This window comes from Salvelinus sp. IW2-2015, linkage group LG26, assembly GCF_002910315.2.
Source record: "Salvelinus sp. IW2-2015 linkage group LG26, ASM291031v2, whole genome shotgun sequence".
In the NCBI taxonomy this organism is placed as follows: Eukaryota; Metazoa; Chordata; class Actinopteri; order Salmoniformes; family Salmonidae; genus Salvelinus; species Salvelinus sp. IW2-2015.
The window spans coordinates 22,406,386-22,433,521 of NC_036866.1; the positions used below are offsets into that span (position 1 = coordinate 22,406,386).

Below are 27,136 nucleotides of genomic sequence, written 5' to 3' on the forward strand. Positions count from 1 at the left end.
GCATGTGTGTTAGCCCTTTGCCCCTGTTCTTCAACAAAGCCCCTGCACTCTTCACTGCGATGGTTGTTACCAGGTTACAGTCAAGAGTTTTTTGTTTTCAAGCTTCATTGACGTCAGAGCTTCTTTTCATCCTTCACTCTCAAGTGTGATATGTATTTTTCATTTCAAAACTAGGTCTTCTTGGAGAGGGTGAAAATAAAAGGAGAGAGAACAACAAAAGACCCCCAGCCATTGCAGTCCCCTGTAAACATTACTCTCCAATGACACTAATGAGCCATGCTCTAATCTCAAGTGCTGGAGCACTGCACTGGCGGCTTTGTACAAAAAACGCTAGCACTCATTCAGAAAGGGAACGAGAGATGACACGAGTACATGTTTTTTAAACTGAATGACAAATTACACTAGCATTCTGGCTCTTTTTTTGTGAAATATATATTTCCCTCTGCTGTTCATCTGAGTAGAATTTGTATTATGTTGCTTCTTTCTCATGTACAGTGTCCTTATGTTAGAAAAAGGCTCCATATGAATGAAATGTATTACTAGTGTTTCAGTGGTTTATGTTCTTAGGTGTGTACAGATGTGGGATATTCCCACTGATGGTTTTTGCTGTTAATTAGTTAACACAAACACTCTTGTGTTAGATTAGAACTGGTTGGTGACGGTGTAGTTCTCTTCTGGTTTCTTGCTGAACCCGGTCTTGAGATGAGAGAGACAGATCCTAACCTGTCCCTAGGTCACCTGTCTCCTGGCAGGGGGACAGACCCTACTGGGCTGGATTACCTGGCTCATCATGGCCTGAGTCTGAGCAGCAGCATGAGTAGCAGCATCCCACACAACCAACAATATACTTAAATACACCAACATATGACAGGGTTATTATTCTAAACATTCATGTGTGTTTCCCAAATAATGAGCTATCTGGGGCATTTCTTAACCTATTAGAACCCTTTAACTTTGTGCTACACGCCACAGTGACCTACGCACAACAAAAGCCATCCTCTTGATCTCGTGCTGTCCTATGGTTTGATAACTTGGAAACTATTGATGTGTGTGTTTCTGACCATCTCAGTATTGTTTTAAAAATGTGTTCTCCTCCTCTTAAAAACGTCTGTCCCCACTCTCTGGCATCATTAACTCCACAACTGCTAGTACATTTACAGATGCTTTTAAATGCTCTACTACTGATCATGTTCTTTGTCATCACACTCATGATTTGCCGAACATTTTCAATGACATGTGTCAGGCTGCTTTAGACTCAGTGGCACCAGTTAAAACCAAGAATAAACTGTATGCCAGTCTCACCTTGGTTAAAGTGAATTTAGAAAGCCTTAACGTAAATGGAAGGCCTGCAAACTTCAAGTATTCTATGAGATAATGAAACGTCTCCAACACTCAAATACATGGTTTAATGTTATTCAATAACACCAGGAATGAAGACCTTTACAGTAATATAATTATTTGCTTTCTACAGCATCTCATTGTTCTGGGAAATGTTTTCATATCTCGACTATGAATTACATGTTGCTGACATCATCCCATAAAGACTTGAATGATTTCAACATTGCCATGATATATGATTCCTCACTTACTTGATTCAAATGTCTTAAGTGATGTATTCTTTAGTTTCTAGAGGCATGCCACTGATTAACTGGCACAGGCCTACCATGGCTTATGGTAAAACTCTTTGTAAAAGAAGGCCTAACTTGTAATAAAAAGTAATTCATTACATGTCGCTCAGCAGCAACATGCAACACCATGTTCATTTCATAGCCACTTTATTATGCGTTTATGTTCATGTAGGAAGAGCTACACATGTCAGTCAGAATACATCAGAATACATAAAATAGGTCAGACATGAGCTGCCCTAATTTGGTTTGAACTACACTACATTACCAAAAGTATGTGGACACCTGCTCGTCAAACGTCTCATTCTAAAATCATGGGCATTAATATGGAGTTGTTCCCCACTTTGCTGTTATAACAGCCTACACTCTTTTGGGAAGGCTTTCCACTAGATGTTGGAACGTTGCRMCGGGGACTTGCTTTCATTCAGCCACAAGAGCATTAGTGAGGTCGGGCACTGATGTTGGGCGATTAGGCCTGGCTCGCAGTCGGCATTCCAATTCATCCCAAAGGTCTTCGATGGGGTTGAGGTCAGGGCTCTGCAGGTCAGTCAAGTTCTTCCACACCGATCTCGACAAACCATTTCTATATGCACCTTGCTTTGTGCACAGGGGCATTGTCATGTGGAAACAGGAAAAGGCCTTCCCCAAACTGATGCCAAAAACTTGGAAGCACAGAATTGTCTAGAATGTCATTGTATGCTGTAGTGTTAAGATTTCCCTTCACTGGAACTAAGGGGCCTAGCCCAAACCATAAAAAACAGCCCCAGACCATTATTCCTCCTCCACCAAACTTTACAGTTGGCACAATGCATTTGGGCAGGTAGCATTCTCCTGGCATCCGCCAAACCCAGATTTGTGCGTCAGACTGCCAGATGGTGAAACGTGATTCATCACTCAAGAGAACGCGTTTCCACTGCTCCAGAGTCCAATGGCGGCGAGCTTTACACCAKTCCAACCGATACTTGGCATTGCGCCCGGTGATCTTAGGCCTGTGTGCGGCTGCTAAGCCATGGAAACCCATTTCATGAAGCTCCCAACGAACAGTTCTTCTGCTTCTGTTGCTTCTAGAGGCAGTTTGGAACTCAGTAGTGAGTGTTACAACAGACAATTTTTATGGTTTATGGTTCAGCACTCGGTGGTCCCGTTCTGTGAGCTTGTGTGACCTACCACTTCACAGCTGAGCCGTTGTTTCTCCGAATCCACTAATTTGAAGGGGTGTCCACATTATTTTGTATATAAACTCAGCAAAAAAAGAAACGTCCCTTTTTCAGGACCCTGTCTTTCAAAGATAATTCATAAAAAATCTAAATAACTTCAGAGATCTTAAATGTAAAGGGTTTAAACACTGTTTCCCATGCTTGTTCATTGAACCATAAACAATTAATGAACATGCACCTGTGGAACGGTTGTTAAGACACTAACAGCTTACAGACGGTAGGCAATTAAGGTCACAGTTATGAAAACTTAGAGGCCTTTCTACTGACTCTGAAAAACAGGAGAAGAAAGATGCCCAGGATCCCTGCTCATCTGCGTGAACGTGCCTTAGGCATGCTGCAAGGAGACATGAGGACTGCAGATGTGGCCAGGGCAATAAATTGCAATGTCTGTACTGTGAGACGCCTAAGACAGCGCTACACGGAGACAGGACGGACAGCTGATAGCCCTCGCAATGGCAGACCACGTGTAACAACACTTGCACAGGATCGGTACATCCGAACATCACTCCTGCGGGACAGGTACAGGGTGGCAACAACAACTTCCAAAGTTACACCAGGAATGTACAATCCCTCCATCAGTGCTCAGACTGTCCGCAATAGGCTGAGAGAGGATGGACTGAGGGCTTGTAGGCCTGTTGTAAGGCAGGTCCTCACCAGACGTCACCGGCAACAACGCCGCCTATGGGCACAAACCCACCGTCGCTGGACCAGACAGGACTGGAAAAAAGTGTTATTTTACTGACAAGTCGCAGTTTTGTTTCACCAGGGGTGATGGTCGGATTCGCGTTTATTGTCGWAGGAATGAGCGTTACACCGAGGCCTGTACTCTGGAGCGGGATCGATTTGGAGGTGGAGGGTCCGTCATGGTCTGGGGCAGTGTGTCACAGCATCATCGGACTGAGCTTGTTGTCATTGCAGGCAATCTCAATGCTGTGCGTTACAGGGAAGACATCCTCCTCCCTCATGTGGTACCCTTCCTGCAGGCTCATCCTGACATGACCCTCCAGCATGACAATGCCACCAGTCATACTGCTCGTTCTGTGTGTGATTTCCTGCAAGACAGGAATGTCCGTGTTCTGCCATGGCCAGCGAAGAGCCCGGATCTCAATCCCATTGAGCGCGTCTGGGACCTGTTGGATCAGAGGGCTAGGGCCATTCCCCCCAGTAATGTCCGGTAACTTGCAGGTGCCTCGGTGGAAGAGTGGGGTAACATCTCACAGCAAGAACTGGTAAATCTGGTGCAGTCCATGAAAAGAAGAGCAACTGCAGTACTTAATGCAGCTGGTGGCCACACCAGATACTGACTGTTACTTTTGATTTTGACCCCCCCCCCTTTGTTCAGGGACACGTTATTCAATTTCTGTTAGTCACATGTCTGTGGAACTTGTTCAGTTTATGTCTCAGTTGTTGCATCTTGTTATGTTCATACAAATATTTACACATGTTAAGTTTGCTGAAAATAAACGCAGTTGATAGTGAGAGGACGTTTCTTTTTTGCTGAGTTTATATAGTGTACTTTCATGACAGTCATGCCACCATTGGAGCGCCCTTGCCAAGTTTGTGTTTACTGTCTAATGTATAGCTGACATGAGAGACCACAGTGACCAATATGGACAGAGGAACTATGTTGATGGTTATGCTGAAGGCCAAACCATGAGCCCACCCCCATGTTCTCTACTGACCTTGTGGTCCCTGTAACAGAAATGTGACCCTTATTTCACATAGAACGGCTTCTGTATGTTAGCTCCGTTGGGCAACAATCAGCTTGCCCTCCTCCCCGTCTCACCATGGGCAGTGTGAGACCTCCCTCCTCTACCCAGGGGTGAGGACAAAGCAGAGCACAGCCAGTTGGGAGGAGAAGGAGGGGGGTTAGCTGGCATCATGCCACCCTCCCCTGCCTTGCCTGACTGAGTGAGTGAGGAGGTGGGTGGGAAGGGAGGGAGGGAGGGGTGCTGTGGCTCAGATTGATGAGGCCAGGTCTGTGGTCTGGGTATAGAGTGTTGCAGAACAGACGTCCTGCTGGCACATCCTGCCCTTTCCCTCCGCTGTGCGCCCCCAGCCCTCCACACCTGCCCCAGCCCTCCACACCTGCCCCAGCCCTCCACGCCCGCCCCAGCCCTCCACACCTGCCCCAGCTCTCTACACCCGCCTTTTTGGAACTCCTAATTGTCCTTATGAATATTTTAAAGGCGAGCAAGTATGGGAGTTGGGGGCGGGGGTTTGGTTTCAAGGGCTCTGACAGCTAATGATCCACTCTGTGGGCGCAGGGAGAGGGAGACAGGGAGAGAGAGAGAGGTTGAGAATTAGAGAGCGGGGGAGGGAGGTGGGAGCGGGGAAAAAGATGTTAAGTGAACTTCTTGTAATAGTTTGTTTTGTGAATGGTTGTTTATACCTTTTTATCTTTAATGTAATTTCTTCTCATCTAAAATATATCCACATGGCGCTCTATAGCTGTCTAGAGCTAGTTGGATGTAATGGAACGTGTTCGTCTCATTTGTTCCCAATCTTTTAAAGATGTAGATAATGATGACATTGAGATGCCTTTATCCTCAATTTGGACTTCAATTCCCAGTTGACTAAATTGTCTGAAAATATCCAAGCCACTGATTGAAAGTGTGTTCTCTTTGACTGTGGCAACTAATATCTTTGCCACGTCCGTTATTCAACAAAGTCTRTGAGCAGCTGCCTGTTTCTCGGAGGGAATGGTATTGCTCTCTGCTGTGCAATTTATTCTTACTCAATAATATAGCGGCTATATTTATCAAAGTGACAATCTAGCCAGTCAACCACAATAATTTTCTGCTCTACTGTAAATTGAGCTGACCTGAGACAGAGGCTTTCTCCTTCCTGTCTGTCCTTTAGGGACACGCAGACCACAGCTCAGTCAGGATTACTCTACTTTTATATGTTTGCATGTCTTACTCTGTTTGGTGTATCAGCTCAGAGCTAACCGTGGTCTCACCATTGTCCTGTTTTTGGAGAGGATTGGATCAGACTTTAGGATATATTGTTTTCCAAACAGCTGCAGTCCGGTCATAATAACCTAACAAAACACAGTCTGTCCTGTACAACTGAGAAGGAGCACCTCCTGCTGTATTTCCTGTCAGACAATGGGCTGAAGGAGAGGAAGGACATGCATGGGGTCATATCCTGATATCAGTTAGATCATTGATGATGTGGAATGGTCATGAGATTAAACCAGATATGTCTGGGAATCAAAACCAATTTCCTTATCTAGCCCTCCCTACTCCCATACTCCCAGACCAGTAATATGACCATTACCAGTGTGTAGAGAGGAGAAGCTGTTAGGGCCCTCTGTAATGGCATACAGTACATACAGCCACTAGCTGGAGACTTCACGAGAACAACCAACATACCCTTTTCCCCCTCAAGTGAAATCTACATCACCAAKGGAAAAATGGCAACATACTCACAGTGAAAGACTTGTCTCTTAAGATGTTATATAAAAGCAAAAATATTTGTGAGCAGATAAAAGCCTTGCTATCAGCCGCCTCCCCATGCTGATTTTCAACTGTGTTCACACTCAAAGAGGCCCTTTGATAACCACATTAGATGGAACGGGCCGGACACAATGGTGATGTCATGAGGATTAGCACGCTACCTTGCTTAGTGCGGCAACGGGCACAACAGCGAATTCACAACACTGCAGGGGGAGCAAGGTGGGGACACAGTTGAAATGAGGTGAGGAACACTACAGAAGCAAAAAATAGTTAAAATATACATTATTTATATAGACTATAATCAAATTATAATGGCTCTTAAAGCATTATTTTGGTGTGTGTTCTATATAGCTACCACTGGAAGACACTGACAGTTCAGCCACAACCTGCCTTCTCCCCACATTTGWGAAGTTTGGCTTTTTTAACGACATTTACTGTCTACTTCCAAACTCCCTTTTATTCACATTCAGTACATGAATAAGTGAAATGTAAAAAGCTCTTGACACAAGCGGGGGGCATTGGAGTGTAATGGTGTTCCATCTAAGGCAGACTGTGCAGAAATTGCTTAGGCCCATTTCAGTGAAAGTGCTTCACAAGGAGCAGGTATGGTAGGTGGCTTACGCAACAGCTTTGGCTCCACTTTATCTTTAACTCATTAAATAAAGTTTTCTTAAAAGTTCAATGTAAATGGGGCTATGATATAAACTCTGCGGTTGTGGTTAAATCATCCAATCCCCCCKAAAAAGTTGAGTCTTTTGAGTGTAACAGTCATGTTTATTTTCTGTGACATAAATATAGATCTAAATGGAACACTATATTTGGCTAAGATGGCGTCGACAGCGGGCACCTTGCTTCGTCTCGAGCAAGATGGCGCCGACAGAGAAGGTCGCCTCGCTTCTAGTCCTTTGGAAACTTTGCAGTATTTAGTTTTTTATGTATTATTTCTTACATCATATGTACACTACCGTTCAAAAGTTTGGGGTCACTTAAAAATGTCCTTGTTTTTGAAAGAAAAGCAAATTTCTTTGTGCATTAAAATAACATCAAATTGATCAGAAATCAGTGTAGACATTCTTAACGTTGTAAATTACTATTTTAGCTGGAAACGGCAGATTTTTTATGGAATATCTAAATAGGCGTACAGAGGCCAATTATAAGCAAACATCACTCCTGTGTTCAAATGGCACGTTGTGTTAGCTAATCCAAGTTTATCATTTTAAAAAGGGTATTTGATCATTAGAAAACCTTTTTGCAATTATGTTAGCACAGCTGAAAACTGTTGTCCTGATTAAAGAAGCAATACAACTGGCCTTCTTTAGACTAGTTGAGTTTCTGGAGCATCAGCATTTGTGGGTTTGATTACCGACTCAAAATGACCAGAAACAAATAACTTCCTTCTGAAACTCCTCAGTCTATTCTTGTTCTGAGAAATGAAGGCTATTCCATGAGAGAAATTGCCAAAAAACTGAAGATCTCGTACAACGCTGGGTACTACTCCCTTCACAGAACAGCACAAACTGGCCCTAACCAGAATAGAAAGAGGAGTGGGAGGCCCCAGTGCACAACTGAGCAAGAGGACAAGTACATCAGAGTGTCTAGTTTGAGAAACAGATGCCTCACATGTCCTCCAATGGCAGCCTCATTAAATAGTACCCGCAAAACACCAGTCTCAACGTCAACAGTGAAGAGGCGACTCTGGAATGCTGGCCTTCTAGGCAGAGTTCCTCTGTCCAGTGTCTGTGTTCTTTTGCCCATCTTAATCTTTTATTTTTATTGGCCAGTCTGAGATATGGCTTTTTCTTTGCAACTCTGCCTAGAAGGCCAGCATCCCGGAGTTGCATCTTCACGTAAAACTAGACACTCTAATGTACTTGTCCTCTTGCTCAGGCCTTATACCCTCGACACGGGTATAAGGCCCTCTCCCATCCTCCTTTCGGCAAATCCGACTATGACTCCATCTTGCTTCTCCACGCCTACAAACAAAGACTCAAGAGGGAAGTTCCGGTGGTCAAGGAAGGCAACAATACCTACTCGACACTGATTCTCAACATGGGGGCCCCACAYGGGTGCGTCCTCAGTCCCCTCCTGTATTCCCTGTATACCCGAGACTGCGTGGCCTCATACAGTTCAAACTCTACCATCAAGTTTGCTGACGACACGACAGTAGTAGGCCTGATTACCAACAATGACGAGACAGCCTACAGGGAGGAGGAAGGCACTCTGATTGCGTGGTGCTTGGTAAACAACCTATCCCTCAAAATTAGCAAAACAAAGGAGCTGATTGTGGACTTCAGGAGGACCCAGGCTCGACACGTCCCCATCCTCATCAATGGGGACGCCGTGGAGACGGTCAATAACAATTCCCATGCGTACACATCTCAGAGGAGCTGAAATGTTTTAACCACACGGACACCGTGGTGAAAGCACGATAGCGACTCTTCAAACTCAGGATACTGAAGAAATTTGGCCTGTCCTCGAGGGCCTTCACAGTGTTCTACAGGAGCACCAACGAGAGCATACTGTCGGGCTGCATCACAACTCCACCGCCGCGGACAGACGGAGCGCTTCAGAGGGTGATACGTGCAGCTGCCCCTGTGCACATTGCAGGACACCTACAGGACACCTACAATACCAGGTGTTGCAGGAAGGCCAAGAAGATCATCCAGGACCCCAGCCACTCAAGCCATGCCCTGTTCTCCCCGCTTCAATCACTCAGGCAGTACAGGAGCATCATGGCAACCCCCCCACCCACAACAGTCACTTACCTTACCTGACATAGAGATAGAATTGATAGCTCCATTCTAACATAATATGAAAACAATTATTTTCTATATAACGTACAATTGACACACTGCTTCAATAGCTCATACTCTTGCGTTTGTAAGTTTAATCTAAATGAACAACAGGTGCTCTGGAGGAGATGAGTGATACTGTAGATGTTATCATCAGTGTGGGGTTGGGCATACAGCACTATGAGTGAAGAGACACATTTCAAGGCCTCTCTCACTTTCGGAATATCAGAAAAAAGCCTGTTCTTTTAACATTACACTCACACACTCACTATGATGCCCCGCTGGTTTGACGTCAGACACCCAGATTTTAATATTTGGTGTATAGAGCCAAATTTCTAGCAATCCAGGTCTGGATGGCTGTGAGAGAATATCTGCTGGCCTGGTTCCCACTGCTCTTTATGAGCCTCCATGGCCCTTGTGAACAGATTACACAKGTTCAATCATCACTACTCTCCATCTGCAGCCCCGTATACAGACAGACTCACCACCCACCCTCCATTATAAATGTTGTTGTTGAAAAGCCCTATAAGTTCTACTGTATTCACACCCCTCCAGCTTTGCTGTCTTAAAGGACTTTTGGTATTTCTTTCATTAGTCCACTATTGATACAGTCCCTAAATGTTTTTCATGTCAGCAATCAAGTTTTCAAGATATTGAACTTTCAAAATACATAAAATGTCACAGTATGATATGACCTTTGAAAGTGAATTTCTGAACTATAGAAGGAATAGGAATAGAAAGGAAGAAATGGAATAGAACGAACACAGCTTTAATTTTGAATTCTGTTTACCATAATTCAGCGTTGGTTGGTTTTGTTTTGTTTATCTCACAAGAGTGTTTTTATGTAAACGTTTGTATGTATTACTGAACCAATAGTATAGAGTAAAAACCTTGGGTTGAGTGATGTCTGATGGCCTTCAGGGTTCCATGTGGTCCCTTCTAAGGCCATGTCAGTGTGAGGCTGTGTGTGATTGGCCGGGCCGGGGAGCCAGGGCCTGACAGGTGTTTGGGAGAGAGACACCTGTTTGGCCATGTGCTGATTTAGTGATCCATTTACTGGGAGCTGCGGGCAGCGTCTGTGGGACACCAGAAACATGCCAAGTCATTTAAGGAGGAATTACTGCCGTGCTGTCCCAGACCTTCACTCCTTAACGTGCTCAGCTAGGAGTACCTCGGAGAGGAAATCTGTCACTCTTCACTCTTTCTTAGGCATGAATACATTATATGCTGTCATAATGTTTAATTTCAATTCATCTTAGATCACAGAGATCAATATTAACTTATGAAATCAATTACCTAGATATGAGCACTTGCTGTTGGGCTTTGTGTTGTTTAGTCTCAGTGCAATATGTTCCATGGTTTGTTCTGAATGCTGAGTGTCCCTGGCACTGGATGTTTCCACTCTGGCCCCTCCCTGAGTGGCTAGCAGGGCACGGGGCCAGGGGCAGAGGGTGCGGCTGGATGGAAGTGCTGCCTGCGGATCTGCCCATCTCACATAGCCATGGCCGGCCAGCCCAACCCAGCTATTCCCATAATGAGCAGGTTTGGACTTTAATMTGCAGGTCCTGATCAGATCTGTGGCAGTCTGGCGGAGAAAGTGCATAGTTTCCCTGGTAAACATAGCCTTAACAGGAGCCTAACTGAAGAGCAGCCTCAGTAAACAGGAAATGAACCAGGAAGGCGTTTTCTTCGAATGAGAAGAATGCCCCGGCTTTGTAACACACCAAACACTAGTGGATCTAAATGCACATTTACACATGTTGTGTATCATTCATCATTACTCTCCCCAGTAACATTATCAGACAGATATGACTGATATGATTTAGGTGCTTTTCAGAGTTCCCCTGCTTCAGATTTGAGCTCATACACTGTTTCATCAAGTGTTTAAGCTAGAGTAGAGTGTATAGTTTGTATTTGTATTATTAAGGCAGCAGCTACTCTTACTGGGGTCCAAACACATTAAGGCACTTACATCAGACATAAAACAAAAGGTAAAACAGTACATCATATAACATTATTTCACCACTACATATCTACAATACAAAATGTATAGTACCACCATACAACAATATTACGTGTGTGCTAGTGTGTGTGCTTATGCGTGTGTCTATACCTGTGTGTGTGCCTCTTCACAGTCCCTGCTGTTCCGTAAGGTGTATTTTWATATTTTTATTATTCTAATTCTACTGCTTGCATCATTTACCTGATGTGGAATAGAGTTCCATGTAGCCATGGCTCTATGTAGCAGTGTGCGCCCCCCATAGTCTGTTCTGGAGTTGGGGATTGTGAAGAGACCTCTGGTGGCATGTCTTGTGGGGTATGCATGGCTGTGTGCAAGTAGTTTAAACAGACAGCTCGGTGCATTCAGCTTGTCAACACTTCTTACAAAAACAAGTCAATCTCTCCTCCACTTTGGGCCATGAGAGATTGACATGCATATTATTAATGTTAGCTCTCCATGTACATTTAAGGGCCAGCCGTGCTGCCCTGTTCTGAGCACGACTGAACAGTGAACGACTGAACAGTGGTCCAGGTGGGACAAAACTAAGGCATTTGTTGATAGTGTTGTTAAGAAGGCAGAGCAGCGCTTTATTGTGGACAGACTCCTCCCCATCTTAGCTACTGTTGTATGTTTTGACCATGACAGTTTACAATCCAGGGTTACTCCAAGCAGTTTAGTCACCTCAACTTGCTCAATTTCCACAGTATTCATTACAAGATTTAGTTGAGGTTTAGGGTTTAGTGAATGGTTTGTCCCAAATACAATGCTTTTAGTTTTTTAAATATTTAGGTCTAACTTATTGTTTGCCACCCAGTCTGAAACTAACTGCAGCTCTTTGTTAAGTGTTGCAGTCATTTTAATTCGCTGTAGTAGCTGACGTGTATAGTGTTGTGTCATCCGCATACATACAGTAGATACACTGGCTTTACTCAAKKWTTTTAAAAAGTAAGGGGCCTAGACAGCTGCCCTGGGGATTTCCTGATTCTACCTGGATTATGTTGGAGAGGCTTCCATTAAAGAACACCCTCTGTGTTATGTTAGACAGGTAACTCTTTATCCACAATATAGCAGGGGGTGTAAAGCCATAACACATACGTTTTTCCAGCAGCAGACTATGATCAATAATGTCAAAAGCCTCACTGAAAAGCCTCACTGAAGTCAACAAAACAGCCCCCACAATCTTTTGATCACCATTTTCTCTCAGCCAATCATCAGTCATTTGTGTAAGTGATGTGCWWGTTGAATGTCCTTTCCTATAAGTGCGCTGAAAGTCTGTTGTCAATTTGTTTACTGTAAAATAGCATTGTATCTGGTCAAACACAATTTTATCCAAAAGTTTATTAAGGGTTGGTAACAGGCTGATTGGTCGGCTATTCGAGCCAGTAAATGGGGGTTTACTATTCTTGGGTAGCGGAATGACTTTTGCTTCACTCTAGGCCTGAGGGCACACACTTTCTATTAGGCTTAGATTGAAGATATGGCAAATAGGAGTGGCAATATCGTCTGCTATTATCCTCAGTAATTTTCCATCCAAGTTGTCAGAGCCTGGTGGCTTGTCATTGTTGATAGACAACAATTATTTTCACCTCTTCCACACTCACTTTATGGAATTCAAATTTACAATGCTTGTCTTTCATAATTTGGTCAGTTATACTTTCATGTGAAGTGTCAGTGTTTGTTGATGGCATGTCATGCCTAAGTTTGCTAATCTTGAAAATGAAAAAATCATGAACTTCTTACGGCTGAAATCCCGTTAACGGGATCGATATGACAACAGCCAGTGAAAGTGCAGGGCGCCAATCTCATAATTAAAATTRCTCAAACATACAAGTATTATACACCATTTTAAAGATAAACTTGTTGTTAATCCCACCACAGTGTCCGATTTCAAAAAGACTTTACGACGAAAGCATACCATGCGATTATGTTAGGTCAGCACCTAGTCACAGAAAAACACAGCCATTTTTCCAGCCAAAGAGAGGAGTCACAAAAAGCAAAAATAGAGAGAAAATGTATCACTAACCTTTGATGATCTTCATCAGATGACACTCATAGGACTTCATGTTAAACAATACATGTATGTTTTGTTCGATAAAGTTCATATTTATATCCAAAAATCTCAGTTTACATTGGCGTGTTATGTTCAGTAATGTTTTGCTTCCAAAACATCCAGTGATTTTGCAGAGCGCCACATCAATTTACAGACATACTCATAATAAACATTGATAAAAGATACAAGTGTTATGCATGGAATTATAGATAAACTTCTCCTTAATGCAACCGCTGTGTCAGATTTCAAAAAAGCTTTACGGAAAAAGCACACCATGCAATAATCTACAGCGCTCAGTACAGCGCTCAGAGACCAAAACAAGCCATACCCGCCATGTTGTGGAGTCAACAGAAGTCAGAAATAGCATTATAAATATTCACTTACCTTTGATGATCTTCATCAGAATGCACTCCCAGGAATCCCAGTTCCACAATAAATMTTTGTTTTGTTCGATAAAGTCCATCATTTATGTCCAAATACCTCCTTTTTGTTCACGCGTTTAGTTCACAAATCCAAATTCACGAGGCGCAGGCCAGACGAAAAGTCAAAGTTCCATTACAGTTCGTAGAAACATGTCAAACGATGTATAGAATCAATCTTTAGGATGTTTTTATCATAAATCTTCAATAATATTCCAACCGGACTATTCCTTTGTCTTTAGAAATGAAAAAGAACGCAGCTACCTCTCATYGGCGCGCGCCTAACTGAGCTCTTGGCCTTCTGCCAGACCCCTTAGTCAAACAGCTTATTCTCTCCCCCTTCACAGTAGAAACCTGAAACAAGGTTCTAAAGACGGTTGACATCTAGTGGACGCCGTAGGAAGTGCAATATGACCCCATAGACACTGTATATTGGATAGGCAAAGACTTGAAAACCTACAAACCTCAGATTTCCCACTTCCTGGTTGGATTTTTTCTCAGGTTTTGCCTGCCATATAAGTTCTGTTATACTCACAGACATCATTCAAACAGTTTTAGAAACTTGAGAGTGTCTTCTATCCAAATATACTAATACTATGCATATCTTAGCTTCTAGGCCTGAGTAGCAGGCAGTTTACTCTGGGCACCTTATTCATCCATGCTACTCAATACTGCCCCCAGCCATAAGAAGTTAAAGTAGTTGGCAATATCAGTGTTTTATTTTATTTATGAGCCATCTGATTCAATGAATGATGGAGCTGAGTTTGCCATTTTCCCCAAAATGTCATTGAAGGTGTTCCAAAGCTCGCTGTTGATATCACGWACATTATCAAGCTTTTCACGCATATTATTCAGATACTGATTGTTAACACTTGGTGGTCTATAGCAGGTTCCCACAAGGCTTTAGGTGAGGCAGATGAACCTTTAGCCATATTACTTCAACAGTATTTAACATGAGATCCTCTCTAAGCTTTACAGTAATGTGGTTCTGAATATAGACCCGCATCATATTATAACCATGTATTGCTACCACTGTATCATCAAAGGTATTATATAAGTGAGTTTCAGATATAGTCCGAATATGAATGTCATCTGTTACTAGCAAGTTATTGATTTCATGAACCTTGTTTCTTAGCCTACATATTTTAATATGGGCTATTTTTAGCAATTTTATGGGATGCTTAATTGTTTTTATTGCTTTACTGGGAAGCTTATCAGATGTAGACATGCTTATGTTATTTATGTTTGATCAGGGTGAGCTTCACACAGTGGACTTCCTACTAGGGCACACCACCTCAGTGCTAACAGTATAACTCTGGTTCATAGGCACATGATTACTGCATACAATAGCTGTAGTTTGATTCAGTACTGGTACATTTGTAAAAGTTAGAGTAAACTGTGCCTTGGTAGACACGTACATTGTATAGTAGGAAATCATTGAAAACCAGTAAAGTTTCATATTTCAATCCTAGGAAATCCGACAGTAATGTGTCATACCCGGCTTGTCAGCATGCTGGGATCTGGGTCCTTCCACCAAATCGGCACCTTTTAAGAAGTGTAACTTGGTCATAAAAAACTTTAGATTTCACAAAATGTTAACATTCTGTCATAAATAGCACATGTTCAACTTCATAGAAAAAACATGTTTTCCCATCTCAAATTACTATAGTAAGTGTCTATTAAGTGCCAAATAAAGTAACAGGGTTGACCATATTAGGGTTGAAGATTTCATCTTAAATGCCTTTATTCATATAAACAAATCACATTTATTGAATTCATCATGTGGTTTATATTAAAGGSCACTTAATTTAATATAACAGGCTTTAAAAATGCAATATTCAATATTGGTGCACAATACTTAAAATATAAAAGTGTTCTCAAAAGGCACTATTTTCGTGGAACGACCCAGTTACTGTAAGCAGGGCTGGGTAAGACATGTTGTTAGATAGAGATCAGCTCAAACACCACTGTACTGTCAGAGAGCTGTCAGCAGATGCCAGCTGCTGCTGCAACGCCCATGAACACCCACACACACACCAGCGTTACCTCCTGCACCTCTAGGATAATGGAGATGGAGGCAGAGACGAAGGGCTCATTAGTGCCTTTGAGTCCTACTCCTCTCCCTCACACGGTGACCCCTCCATCCAGAGGAGTCAGTGACTACTGTAGACATCCGGCTCAGAGGCAGCCCAGAGACAGGGTAGGTCACCGCTCTGGGCCTGCACCAGCCTGATAGGGGAACCTGAACAGCACATATATAAATCAAACTTGATGTTCTCTGACTGGCTTGATATCACATGCTGTCACGTGCTGTCATGGGTTCTCGTTACCACCATCATTCACAGTTTTAACAAAGCGGAGAGAACCGCTCCTTTGATAGAAAGTTATAACAAGCACAACACAGTTTTCACTCTTTTTATTTAGTTAATTTGATAGTGTGCAGTCCTGTTAAGAGGTAAATTAAAGCTCATTGGACGTCTATATCACACCATACTGTGTGCTCTTTACTCTTACAATAATCACTCCATTTCATGCTCTAATAAGCGTATTTGACCACATACAGTATAGTAATCCATTTTATTTCCTACATTACTTAACATTGATAAAATCCCATGAGTGGCAGCCATGCTGAATTAAAGTCTGCAATGTTTTAAACTGCTGCTCTGTGGGATCCTCTTATACCGGGGTGTCTTCCAGCCGGGTGGCTTATGATAACTGAAAGATAATGAAATATGCATTGAAACACACACATGCAGCAAGAGAGGGGGAAGATAGAGAGAGAAGGGGGGTTGGGTAGAGGTTGAGAGGCGTAAGAGAGAGAGTGCAGGGAGAGGAGTGCAGAGAAATATTTAGTTTATTCTGTGATGGTCTCTAAAGGATGAAAGGATAAGGTTTGACATTTCAATTTGCCTATCATTGTTAACCATTGCATAGGAAGACAGTATTCATCCCGTTCCCTGCTCATACCAGCACACTGGCAAGCCCAAAAATAACAAATTAATTCAAATATGTTTGGATTATTTATAAATGTACACGTGAAGCCAGGTGTATTATAATTGATGTATTACAAGTCATTTAATATCTGTCATATGTATTCAATTAATTAGTGTCTTGACTTGAATGATGCCTTTTATTTATGTTAGTATTTTTGATCATGTTTTGTTATGGGAACAGGTTTGTAGAGGTGTATTATAATCTACCTAGACAGAGAGTCATGTGGTAGTAGACTGAGTATCCTGCAGTATATGTTGTATGTGTGAATTGTGCAATTTTATTTCAGAAATTAAGAAACAAAGGCCATAATGACCTGTGTGCCAGTCCTGATCCAGATGACTGTTTTGGGCACAGCCCCCTCATGGACGACCGTTTCGGCAAACTAAGCGAAGAGAGTGATTTAATGTACAAGCGCTGTGGTGTAAGTACTTTTTTCCCTCTCCTGCCATTTTGTGTTGATTCCTGTTTTTATGTTGATGTTCACTACAGGCGCTAAACAAGAAAGAACACAGAGGCTGTGATAGCCCGGACCCTGATGCCTCATATGTCCTCACCCCTCACACAGAAGAAAAGTATAAAAAAATTAATGAGGAGTTTGATAATATGATGAGAAATCATAAAATCGTAAGTAAATGCAATGATTTTGCTGCTTGGCTTTGTGGCACAAAGGATTTTAACCATCTTTTGGTTTTACTTTTTCTTCTTTTTTTAATTATCCCCCCTGCAACCTCTGTCAACTACTATAAGCAAACATGGACTATTCAAGCATAACCTTTTTTCTGTTCATTGGAAGTGTATTTGTTTATTTTGTTGATTTGTTCTGCAACTTATATTTTGGCACACCCTGATAAGATCACATTGTTATGACAGGTTGAACCTTTTTAAAGCTCTATTAGGAAGATCATATTGAAAACTATAAGAAAAGGAAAGTGCATTTTTGTTATTGTGGAGAAGCTTCTTTATTATTAAAGACACATTTCCCCCTGAAAAAAAAGGGCAAGATTCCTCCACTGGCTTAAATATTGACTGGTTCTGTAGCTTTGGTGATTTATGTGTTTTTTCCCAAAACCCAATTTTCACCCCCAAGCAGATCGAGAAATTGAATCTCTTTCAGTGCCTGGATCATTTGGCGAGGGGGAGGATAATTTTTTATTCGTTTTTTTATCTTCCGCCCCTTTGCTCATTGTATGATCTCTCCTGGTTTCTCATCTTGGTGGGTCCTCCATTCACGTGGGCAATTCAATAAGTATTCGCCAAATCACAACATCAGTGGACTATCACTGTTTATTTTCCACTCTTTCATCAAGCTACTATCAGACTGGAGGTTACCAAAGTACCCTGGAATTACACAGAGCTTTACCTTAAGACAATAGTGATCTTATTGCGGGTGGCAATCATAGAATCCTGCATAAAGTATAGTGCTTCAACTGTTTTCTCTCTAATTCTGACATGGAGAGCACCATTGTTTGCAATTAACACACTAATAATATCACTAACTGACTGCCTCACTGGACTATGCTGTGAATGGAGTGGTCTCACTGTCACCAGTTACTCTCACAAACTATTTGGATTGTCAGCACTGCACTGCACTGACATGGAGTTTTGATCCAAAATGCAAGTCGGAAGTTTACATACACCTTAGCCAAATACATTTAAACTCAGTTTTTCACAATTCCTGACATGTAATCCTCGTAAAGATTCTCTGTTTTAGGTCAGTTAGGATCACCACTTTATTTTAAGAATGTGAAATGTCAGAATAATAGTAGAGAGAATGATTTATTTCAGCTTTTATTTATTTCATCACATTCCCAGTGGGTCAGAAGTTTACATACACTTAATTAGTATTTGGTAGCATTACCTTTAAATTGTTTAACTTGAGTCAAACGTTTCGGGTAGCCTTCCACAAGCTTCCCACAATAWGTTGGGTGAATTCCTCCTGACAGAGCTGGTGTAACTGAGTCAGGTTTGATTACATTGTGTATCCTTGCTCGCATACACTTTTTCAGTTCTGCCCATAACTTTTCTATAGGATTGAGGTCAGGGCTTTGTGATGGCCACTCCAATACCTTGACTTTGTTGTCCTTAAGCCATTTTACCACAACTTTGGAAGTATGCTTGGAGTCATTGTCCATTTGGAAGACTCATTTGCGACCAAGCTTTAACTTCCTGACTGATGCCTTGAGATGTTTCTTCAATAGCTCCACATCATTTTTCTTCCTCATGATGCCATCTATTTTGTGAAGTCCACCAGTCCCTCCTGCAGCAAAGCACCCCCACAACATGATGCTGCCATCCCCGTGCTTCGCGCTTGGGATAGTGTTCTTCGGCTTGCAAGCATCCCCCTTTTTCCTCCAAACATAACAATGGTCTTTATGGCCATTATGGCCATTTTTGTTTCATCAGACCAGAGGAAATTTCTCGAAAAAGTATGATCTTTGTGCCCATGTGCAGTTGCAAACCGGTCTGGCTTTTTTTATGGCGGTTTTGGAGCAGTGGCTTCTTCCTTACTGAGCGGCCTTTCAGGTTATGTCGATATAGSATTAGTTTTACTGTGGATATAGATACTTTTGTACCTGTTTCCTCCAGCATCTTCACAAGGTCCTTTGCTGTGGTTCAGTGATTGATTTGCACTTTTCGCACCAAAGTACGCTCATCTCTAGGAGACAGAATGCTTCTCCTTCCTGAGCGGTATGATGGCTGCGTGGTCCCATGGTGTTTATACTTGCGTACTATTGCTTGTACAGATGAACGTGGTACCGTCAGGCGTTTGGAAATTGCTCCCAAGGATGAACCAGACTTGTGAAGGTCAACAATTTTTTGGCTGATTTCTTTTGATTTTCCCATGATGTCAAGCAATGAGGCACTGAGTTTGAAGGTAGGCCTTTAAATAAATCCACAGATACACCTCCAATTGACTCAAATTATGTCAATTAGCCTATCAGAAGCTTCTAAAGCCATTTCTGGAATTTTCCAAGCTGTTTAAAGGCACAGTCAACGTAGTGTATGTAAACTTCTGACCCACTGGAATTGTGATACGGTGAGTTATAAGTTAAATAATCTGTCTGTAAACAATTGTTGGAAAAATTACTTGTGTCATGCACAAAGTAGACGTCCTAACCAACTTGTGAAAACTATATCCGGAGTGGTTGAAAAACGAGTTTTAATGACTCCAACCTAAGTGTATGTAAACTTCCGACTTCAACTGTATATTTTGGGAAATAACACAATTAGACTACCTACAATAAAAGAAGAAACGTTGATGATCTGCAGTGCTGACTATTACAATGCAAGTCTGAACACCTGGTACAAGACACTTGCTATTGTGCATGTTTTGATCTGTAATGTTTTTTAAATAGCAAAATTATTGTTTTGTGCATTTACAGAAATATAGTTGTCATCTGTACATTTTATACATTAGTATTTATAAATTATACAGGCTCATGACAGCATCCAATCAACCTAGATTTGGAACATTGCCATCAGTTAATATGACTGCTCTGTTAACCATACCAATGTGATTGATGTGGCACCATCACAGATGCCATCTCTGCCGTCTCCTTCCCCGTGTGACCCTCAGCCCAGCGCCAGGTCTTTGATTCTCTTCATGTCTCTGTGTTTCCCTCCTGTAGCCCACAGCGCTGCCCCAGCAGAACTTCCCCATGCATGTGGCAGTGCCAGTCTCCAACCAGAATACTATGTCCTACAACCCAGGAGGATCCATGAGCAGCCAGGCCCTGGCTCAGGCCGCAGCCTCTCTGAGTGACAGCGGGATGCTCTCCCCCCCTCAGGCCTCCTTACACAGGAGCGGGGGTCAGCAGAGGCCCCCCACTCAAGGCAATGCGGGTCAGTACCACTACACCTCACTGTTGTTTTCACTACACCTGACAATAGTACGTACATGGTAGTAACTATGTATGTACTTCTCCTATGAACTAGTGATGCACGACATATGCCTAGTTTCCTGAAAGTCACATATGAACACATTTATTTTAGGTTATATAAAGAACAGCTATGCATGATTTAATGAAAAGCAGCAAACAGACACAACATTGTTTCACATTTTTTAATAAACAGAAACAGGCAATAGGCTATACAGCTGGCTTCACAGTTTCCCCACCAAATAGGCCTACAAGGAAACTCGACATATATCGATGATGTTGAGTATGCGAGGTGGTCTGTGGGCTACTTATTACCTTCCACAAAAGGTTTTGCTTGACAAAAAGATGAGTAAGAATTCTACATTCCATGTATTCTGGAGCATGAGTCCAGCTTCTTTGGAAGGATTGAGTGCTGTATCCAGGCTGATCCCTGGCTCCCAGCTGAAGGATGCAGATGGTTAATCATATAATTTCATGCATCTTATTAGCTGGCATGCTGGGAAGGACAGACCTGGCGTGGGTCCCAGCCCAGCCGGAAAAGTATGTCCTCAGGAGGTACTGATTAGTTCACTGTTGCTCTGCCCGACAGGCCCTCAGCTCAACCGGCTGCATACATTTTCCTACGACATGGTCAAAGGCCTCTCTTGTCAATTTCAATTGGTCATTCCATGCTTCTTGGCACACTTCATTGCATGCGAGGGGACTGTATTTGTTGTCTGTATGTGAGTATTGGGAACATTAAAGCTGCAATATGTAACTTTTTGGCTGACCTGACCAAATTCCCATAGAAATGTTAAGTTATAGATCTGTCATTCTCATTGAAAGCAAGTCTAAGAKGTGGTATATCTTTTCTATATGCGCTATTTCTATTCTTCCATTCTTAAGTTTAGTTTTTGTGTCTTTTACTTTCGGTTTTGTACTCCAGCTTCATTTCGCTGAAAATACAATATTTTTTGTTATTTAAAAAAATTATCTTAGCAGTTTAGATGGTAAAATMATTCTCTACACTATACATTGCTTGTTTTGCCACAAACTGAAATTAGTCAAACTATTAGAATTTTAGCAACCAGGAAATAGTGGAGCGTTTTCGACCGGCTCAAATCAGTCTTATGTAGCAAAATCTGAAATTGTGTGTTTTATATTGGGTAAAAGTAGAGACTCAAAATGGTATATCATACACTACAGTCGTGGCCAGAAGTTTTGAGAATGACACAAATATTAATTTTCACAAGGTCTGCTGCCTCAGTTTGTATGATGMCAATTTGCATATACTCCAGAATGTTATGAAGAGTGATCAGATGAATTGCAATTTATTGCAGTGACTCTTTGCCATGCAAATAAACTGAATCTCCCAAAAACATTTCCACTCCATTTCAGCCCTGCCACAAAAGGACCAGCTGACATCATGTCAGTGATTCTCTCGTTAACACAGGTGTGAGTGTTGACGAGGACACGGCTGGAGATCACTCTGTCATGCTGATTGAGTTCGAATAACAGACTGGAAGCTTCAAAAGGAGGGTGTTGCTTGGAATCATTGTTCTTCCTCTGTCAACCATGTTTACCTGCAAGGAAACACGTGCCGTCATCATTGCTTTGCACAAAAAGGTATTCACAGGCAAGGATATTGCTGCCAGTAAGATTATACCTAAATCAACCATTTATCGAATCATCAAGATCTTCAACGAGAGTGGTTCAATTGTTGTGAAGAAGGCTTCAGGGCGCCCAAGAAAGGCCAGCAAGCGCCAGGACAGCCTCCTAAAGTTGATTCAGCTGCGGGATCGGGGCACCACCAGTACAGAGCTTGCTCAGGAATGGCAGCAGGCAGGTGTGAGTGCATCTGCACGCACAGTGAGGCAAATACTTTTGGAGGATGGCCTGGTGTCAAGAAGGGCAGCAAAGAAGCCACTTCTCTCCAGGAAAAACATCAGGGACAGACTGATATTCTGCAAAAGGTACAGGGATTGGACTGCTGAGGACTGGGGTAAAGTCATTTTCTCTGATGAATCTCCTTTACGATTGTTTGGGGCATCCGAAAAAAAAAGCTTGTCCGGAGAAGACAAGGTGAGCGCTACCATCAGTCCTGTGTCATGCKAACAGTAAAGCATCCTGAGACCATTCATGTGTGGGGTTGCTTCTCAGCCAAGGGAATGGGCTCACTCACAATTTTGCCTAAGAACACAGCCATGAATAAAGAATGGTACCAACACATCCTCCGAGAGCAACTTCTCCCAACCATCCAGGAACAGTTTGGTGACGAACAATGCCTTTTCTAGCATGATGGAGCACCTTGCCATAAGGCAAAAGTGATAACTAAGTGGCTCGGAGAACAAGACATCGATATTTTGGGTCCATGGCCAGGAAAGTCCCCAGGCCTTAATCACATTGAGAACTTGTGGTCAATCCTCAAGAGGTGGGTTGACAAACAAAAACCCACAAATTCTGACAAACTCCAAGCATTGATTATTTAAGAATGGGCTGCAATCAGTCAGGACGTGGCCCTGAAGTTAATTGACAGCATGCCAGGGCGGATTGCAGAGGTCTTGAAAAAGAAGGGTCAACACTGCAAATATTGACTCTTTGCATCAACTTCATCTAATTGTCAATAAAAGCCGTTGACACTTATGAAATGCTTGTAATTATACTTCAGTATTCCATAGTAAKATCTGACAAAAATATCTAAAGACACTGAAGCAGCAAACTTTGTGGAAATTAATATTTGTGGCATTCTCAAAACTTTTGGCCACGACTGTACAGTTGAGGAACAATGGGAAAGTCATTCTGCTTTGAAAGTTGATAAACTTGTAAACTCACTTTTGAGAAAATGGCCTTTGAATGATTTGGTACTATTTAACCATGGCAATGTGACTGGGAATATGGCAGAATACAAACAGAGTAGTCATTCCCTCCGCAAGGCAATCAAACAGGCAAAACATCAGTATAGAGGCAAAGTGGAGTCGTAATTCAACGGCTCAGACACGAGACATATGTGGCAGGGTCTACAGACAATCACGGACTACAAAAAGAAAACCAGCCAAGTCGCGGACACCAATGTCTTGCATCTGGACAGGCTAAACACGTTATTTGCCCGCTTTGAGGATAACAAAGTGGCACCGACGCAGCCAGCTACCAAGGACTGTGGGCTCTCCTTCTCCGTGGCTGGCCCAGACGGCATCCCTAGCCGCGTCCTCAGAGCAAGTGCAGACCAGCTGACTGGTGTGTTTACAGACATATTCCCTATCCCAGTCTGCTGTCCCCACTTACTTCCAGATGGCCACCATTGTTCCTGTACTCAAGAATGCAAAAGAAACTGAACTAAATGACTATCGCCCCGTAGCACTCACTTCTGTCATCATGAAGTACTTTGAGAGACTAGTCAAGGATRATATCACCTCCACCTTACCTGTCACACTAGACCCACTTCAATTTGCTTACCGCCCCAATAGTTCCACAGACGATGCAATCGCCATCATACTACACACTGGCCTATGCCATCTGCACAAGAGGGAAACCTATGTAAGAATGCTGTTCTTTGACTATAGCTCAGCATTCAACAACATAGTACCCTCCAAGCTCATCATTAAGCTCGCGGCCCTGGGTCTGAACCCCGCCCTGTGCATTTGGGTCCTGGACTTCCTAACGGGACGCTCCCAGGTGGTGATGGTAGGAAACATCATCTCCACTTTGCTGATCCTCAACACTGGGGCCCCACAAGGGTGAGTGCTCAGCCCCCTCCTGTACTCCCTGTTCATCCATGACTGCGTGACAATGCACGACACAACAGTATTAGACTGGATTACCAACAATAACGAGACAACCTACAGGGAGGAGGTGAGGGCTCTGGGAGTGTGGTGTCAGGAAAATAACTGCTCACTCAACATCAACAAAACAAAGGAGATGATCGTGGACTTCAGGAAACAGCAGAGGGAGCACCCCCCTATCGACGGGACAGCAGTGWAGAAGGTGGAAAGATTTTAAGTTCCTCGGCGTATATATCACTGACAAACTGAAATGGTCCACCCAGACAGTGTGGTGACGAAGGCGCAACAGCTCCTCTTCAACCTCAGGAGGCTGAAGAAATTTGGCGTGTCACCTAAAACCCTCACAAACTTTTACAGAAGTACAGTTGAGAGCATCCTGTATCATCGCCTGCTACGGCAACTGCACCGCCCACAACCGCAGGGCTCTCCAGAGAGTGGTGCGGTCTGCACAACGCTTCACGGGGGGCAAACTACTTGCCCTCCAGGACACCTACAGCATCCGATGTCACAGGAAGGCCAACAGATAATCAAAACCAACCACCCAAGCCACTGCCTATTCACCCTGCTGTCATCCAGAAYGCGAGGTCAGTGCAGATGCATCAAATTTGGGACCGATAGACTGAAAAACAGCTTCTATCTCAAGGCCATCAGACTGTTAAATAGCCATCACTAGCACAGAGAGGCTGCTGCCTACATACACAGACTTGAAATCATTGGCCACTTTAATAAATGGAACACTAGTCTCTTACATTTTTTCTTTTTTCTTTATTTCAACTTTATTTAACCAGGTAGGCTAGTTGAGAACAAGTTCTCATTTACAACTGCGACCCGACCAAGATAAAGCAAAGCAGTTCGACACATACAACAACACAGAGTTACACATGGAATAAACAAACATACAGTCAATAATACAGTAGAAAAAGTCTATATACAGTGTGTGCAAATGAGGTAGGATAAGGGAGCAAGGGCAATAAACAGGCCATGGTGGCGAAGTAATTACAATATAGCAATTAAACACTGGAATGGTAGATGTGCAGAAGATGAATGTGCAAGTAGAAATACTGGGGTGCAAAAGAGCAAGATAAATAAATACCTACAGTATGGGGATGAGGTAGTTGGATGGGCTATTTACAGATGGGCTATGTACAGGTGCAGTGATCTGTGAGTTGCTCTGACAGCTGCTGCTTAAAGCTAGTGAGGGAGATAGGAGTCTCCAGCTTCAGTGATTTTTGCAGTTCGTTCCAGTCATTGGCAGCAGAGAACTGGAAGGAAAGGCGGCCAAAGGAAGAATTGGCTTTGGGGGTGACCAGTGAGATATACCTGCTGGAGCGCGTGCTACGGGTGGGTGCTGCTATGGTGACCAGTGAGCCGAGATAAGGTGGGGCTTTACCTAGCAGAGACTTGTAGATGACCTGGAGCCAGTGGGTTTGGCGACGAGTATGAAGCGAGGGCCAGCCAACGAGAGCATACAGGTCGCAGTGGAGGGTAGTATATGGGGCTTTGGTGACAAAACTAATGGCACTGTGATAGACTGCATCCAGTTTGTTGAGTAGAGTGTTGGAGGCTATTTTGTAAATGACATCGCCGAAGTCYAGGATCGGTAGGATGGTCAGTTTTACGAGGGTTTGTTTAGCAGCATGAGGGGAGGATGCTTTGTTGCGAAATAGGAAGACGATTCTTGATGTAATTTTGGATTGGAGATGCTTATGTGAGTCTGGAAGGAGACTTTACAGTCTAACCAGCCACCTAGGTATTTGTAGTTGTCCACATATTCTAAGTCAGAGGGATGGGCGGGCAGGTGCGGGCAGCGATCGGTTGAAGAGCATGCATTTAGTTTTACTAGCATTTAAGAGCAGTTGGAGGCCACGGAAGGAGAGTTGTATGGCATTGAAGCTCATCTGGAGGTTAGTTAACACAGTGTCTAAAGAAGGGCCAGAGGTATACAGAATGGTGTCGTCTGCGTAGAGGTGGATCAGAGAATCACCAGCAGCAAAAGCGACATCATTGATGTATACAGAGAAAAGAGTCGGCCCGAGAATTGAACCCTGTGACACCCACATAGAGACTGCCAGAGGTCCGGACAACAGGCCCTCCGATTTGACACACTGAACTCTATCAGAGAAGTAGTTGGTGAACCAGGCGAAGCAGTCATTTGAGAAACCAAGGCTGTTGAGTCTGCCGATAAGAATGTTGTGATTGGCAGAGTCGAAAGCCTTAGCCAGGTCGATGAATAGGGCTGCACATTAATGTCTCTTATCGATGGCGGTTTTGATATCATTTAGGACCTTGAGCGTGGCTGAGGTGCACCCATGACCAGCTCTGAAACCAGATTGCATAGCGGAGAAGGTYCGGTGGGATTCGAAATGGTCGGTGATCTGTTTGTTAACTTGGCTTTCGAAAACCTTAGAAAGGCAGGGTAGGATAGATATCGGTCTGTAGCAGTTTGGGTCTAGAGTGTCTCCCTCTTTGAAGAGGGGGATGACCACGGCAGCTTTCCAATCTATGGGAATCTCAGACAATACGAAAGAGAGGTTGAACAGGCTAGTAATAGGGGTTGCAAAAATTTCGGCAGATAATTTTAGAAAGAGAGGGTCCAGATTGTCTAGCCTGGCTGATTTGTAATAATAATGTTACTTTAATAGTACATATCTTGCATTACTCATCTCATATGGATATACTGTGCTCTATACTATCTACTGTATTTAGTCTATGCCGCTCTGACATTGCTCATCCATATATTCTTAATTCCATTCCTTTACTTAGATTTGTGTGTATTAGGTATTTGTTGTGAAATTSTGAGATACTACTTGTTACTGTACATATTGCTGCACTGTCGGAACTGGAAGCACAAGCCTTTTGAAACACCCACAATAACATCTGCTAAACACGTGTATGTGACCAATAAAATGTGTATTTGATTTGATTTGATTTTTACTATTG

General features: G+C 42.9%; 1 protein-coding gene across 7 annotated transcripts in view; it reads left to right on the top strand.

The window, feature by feature from the left end:
* LOC111952446 (myocyte-specific enhancer factor 2A-like) overlaps window positions 1-27,136 on the top strand; it is a 131,362-nt gene that overhangs the window by 80,766 nt on the left and 23,460 nt on the right. For 4 of the 7 annotated variants that reach the window (XM_023971111.2, XM_023971114.2, XM_023971115.2 and 1 more), the window contains exons 5-6: window positions 16,847-16,981; window positions 20,190-20,403. In XM_023971111.2, the coding sequence (XP_023826879.1) occupies window positions 16,847-16,981; window positions 20,190-20,403 (349 nt within the window). Of the gene's footprint in view, window positions 1-16,846; window positions 16,982-17,049; window positions 17,185-20,189; window positions 20,404-27,136 lie in introns of all 7 variants that reach the window. The other 3 variants (XM_023971112.2, XM_023971116.2, XM_023971118.2) reach the window with 1 other exon arrangement.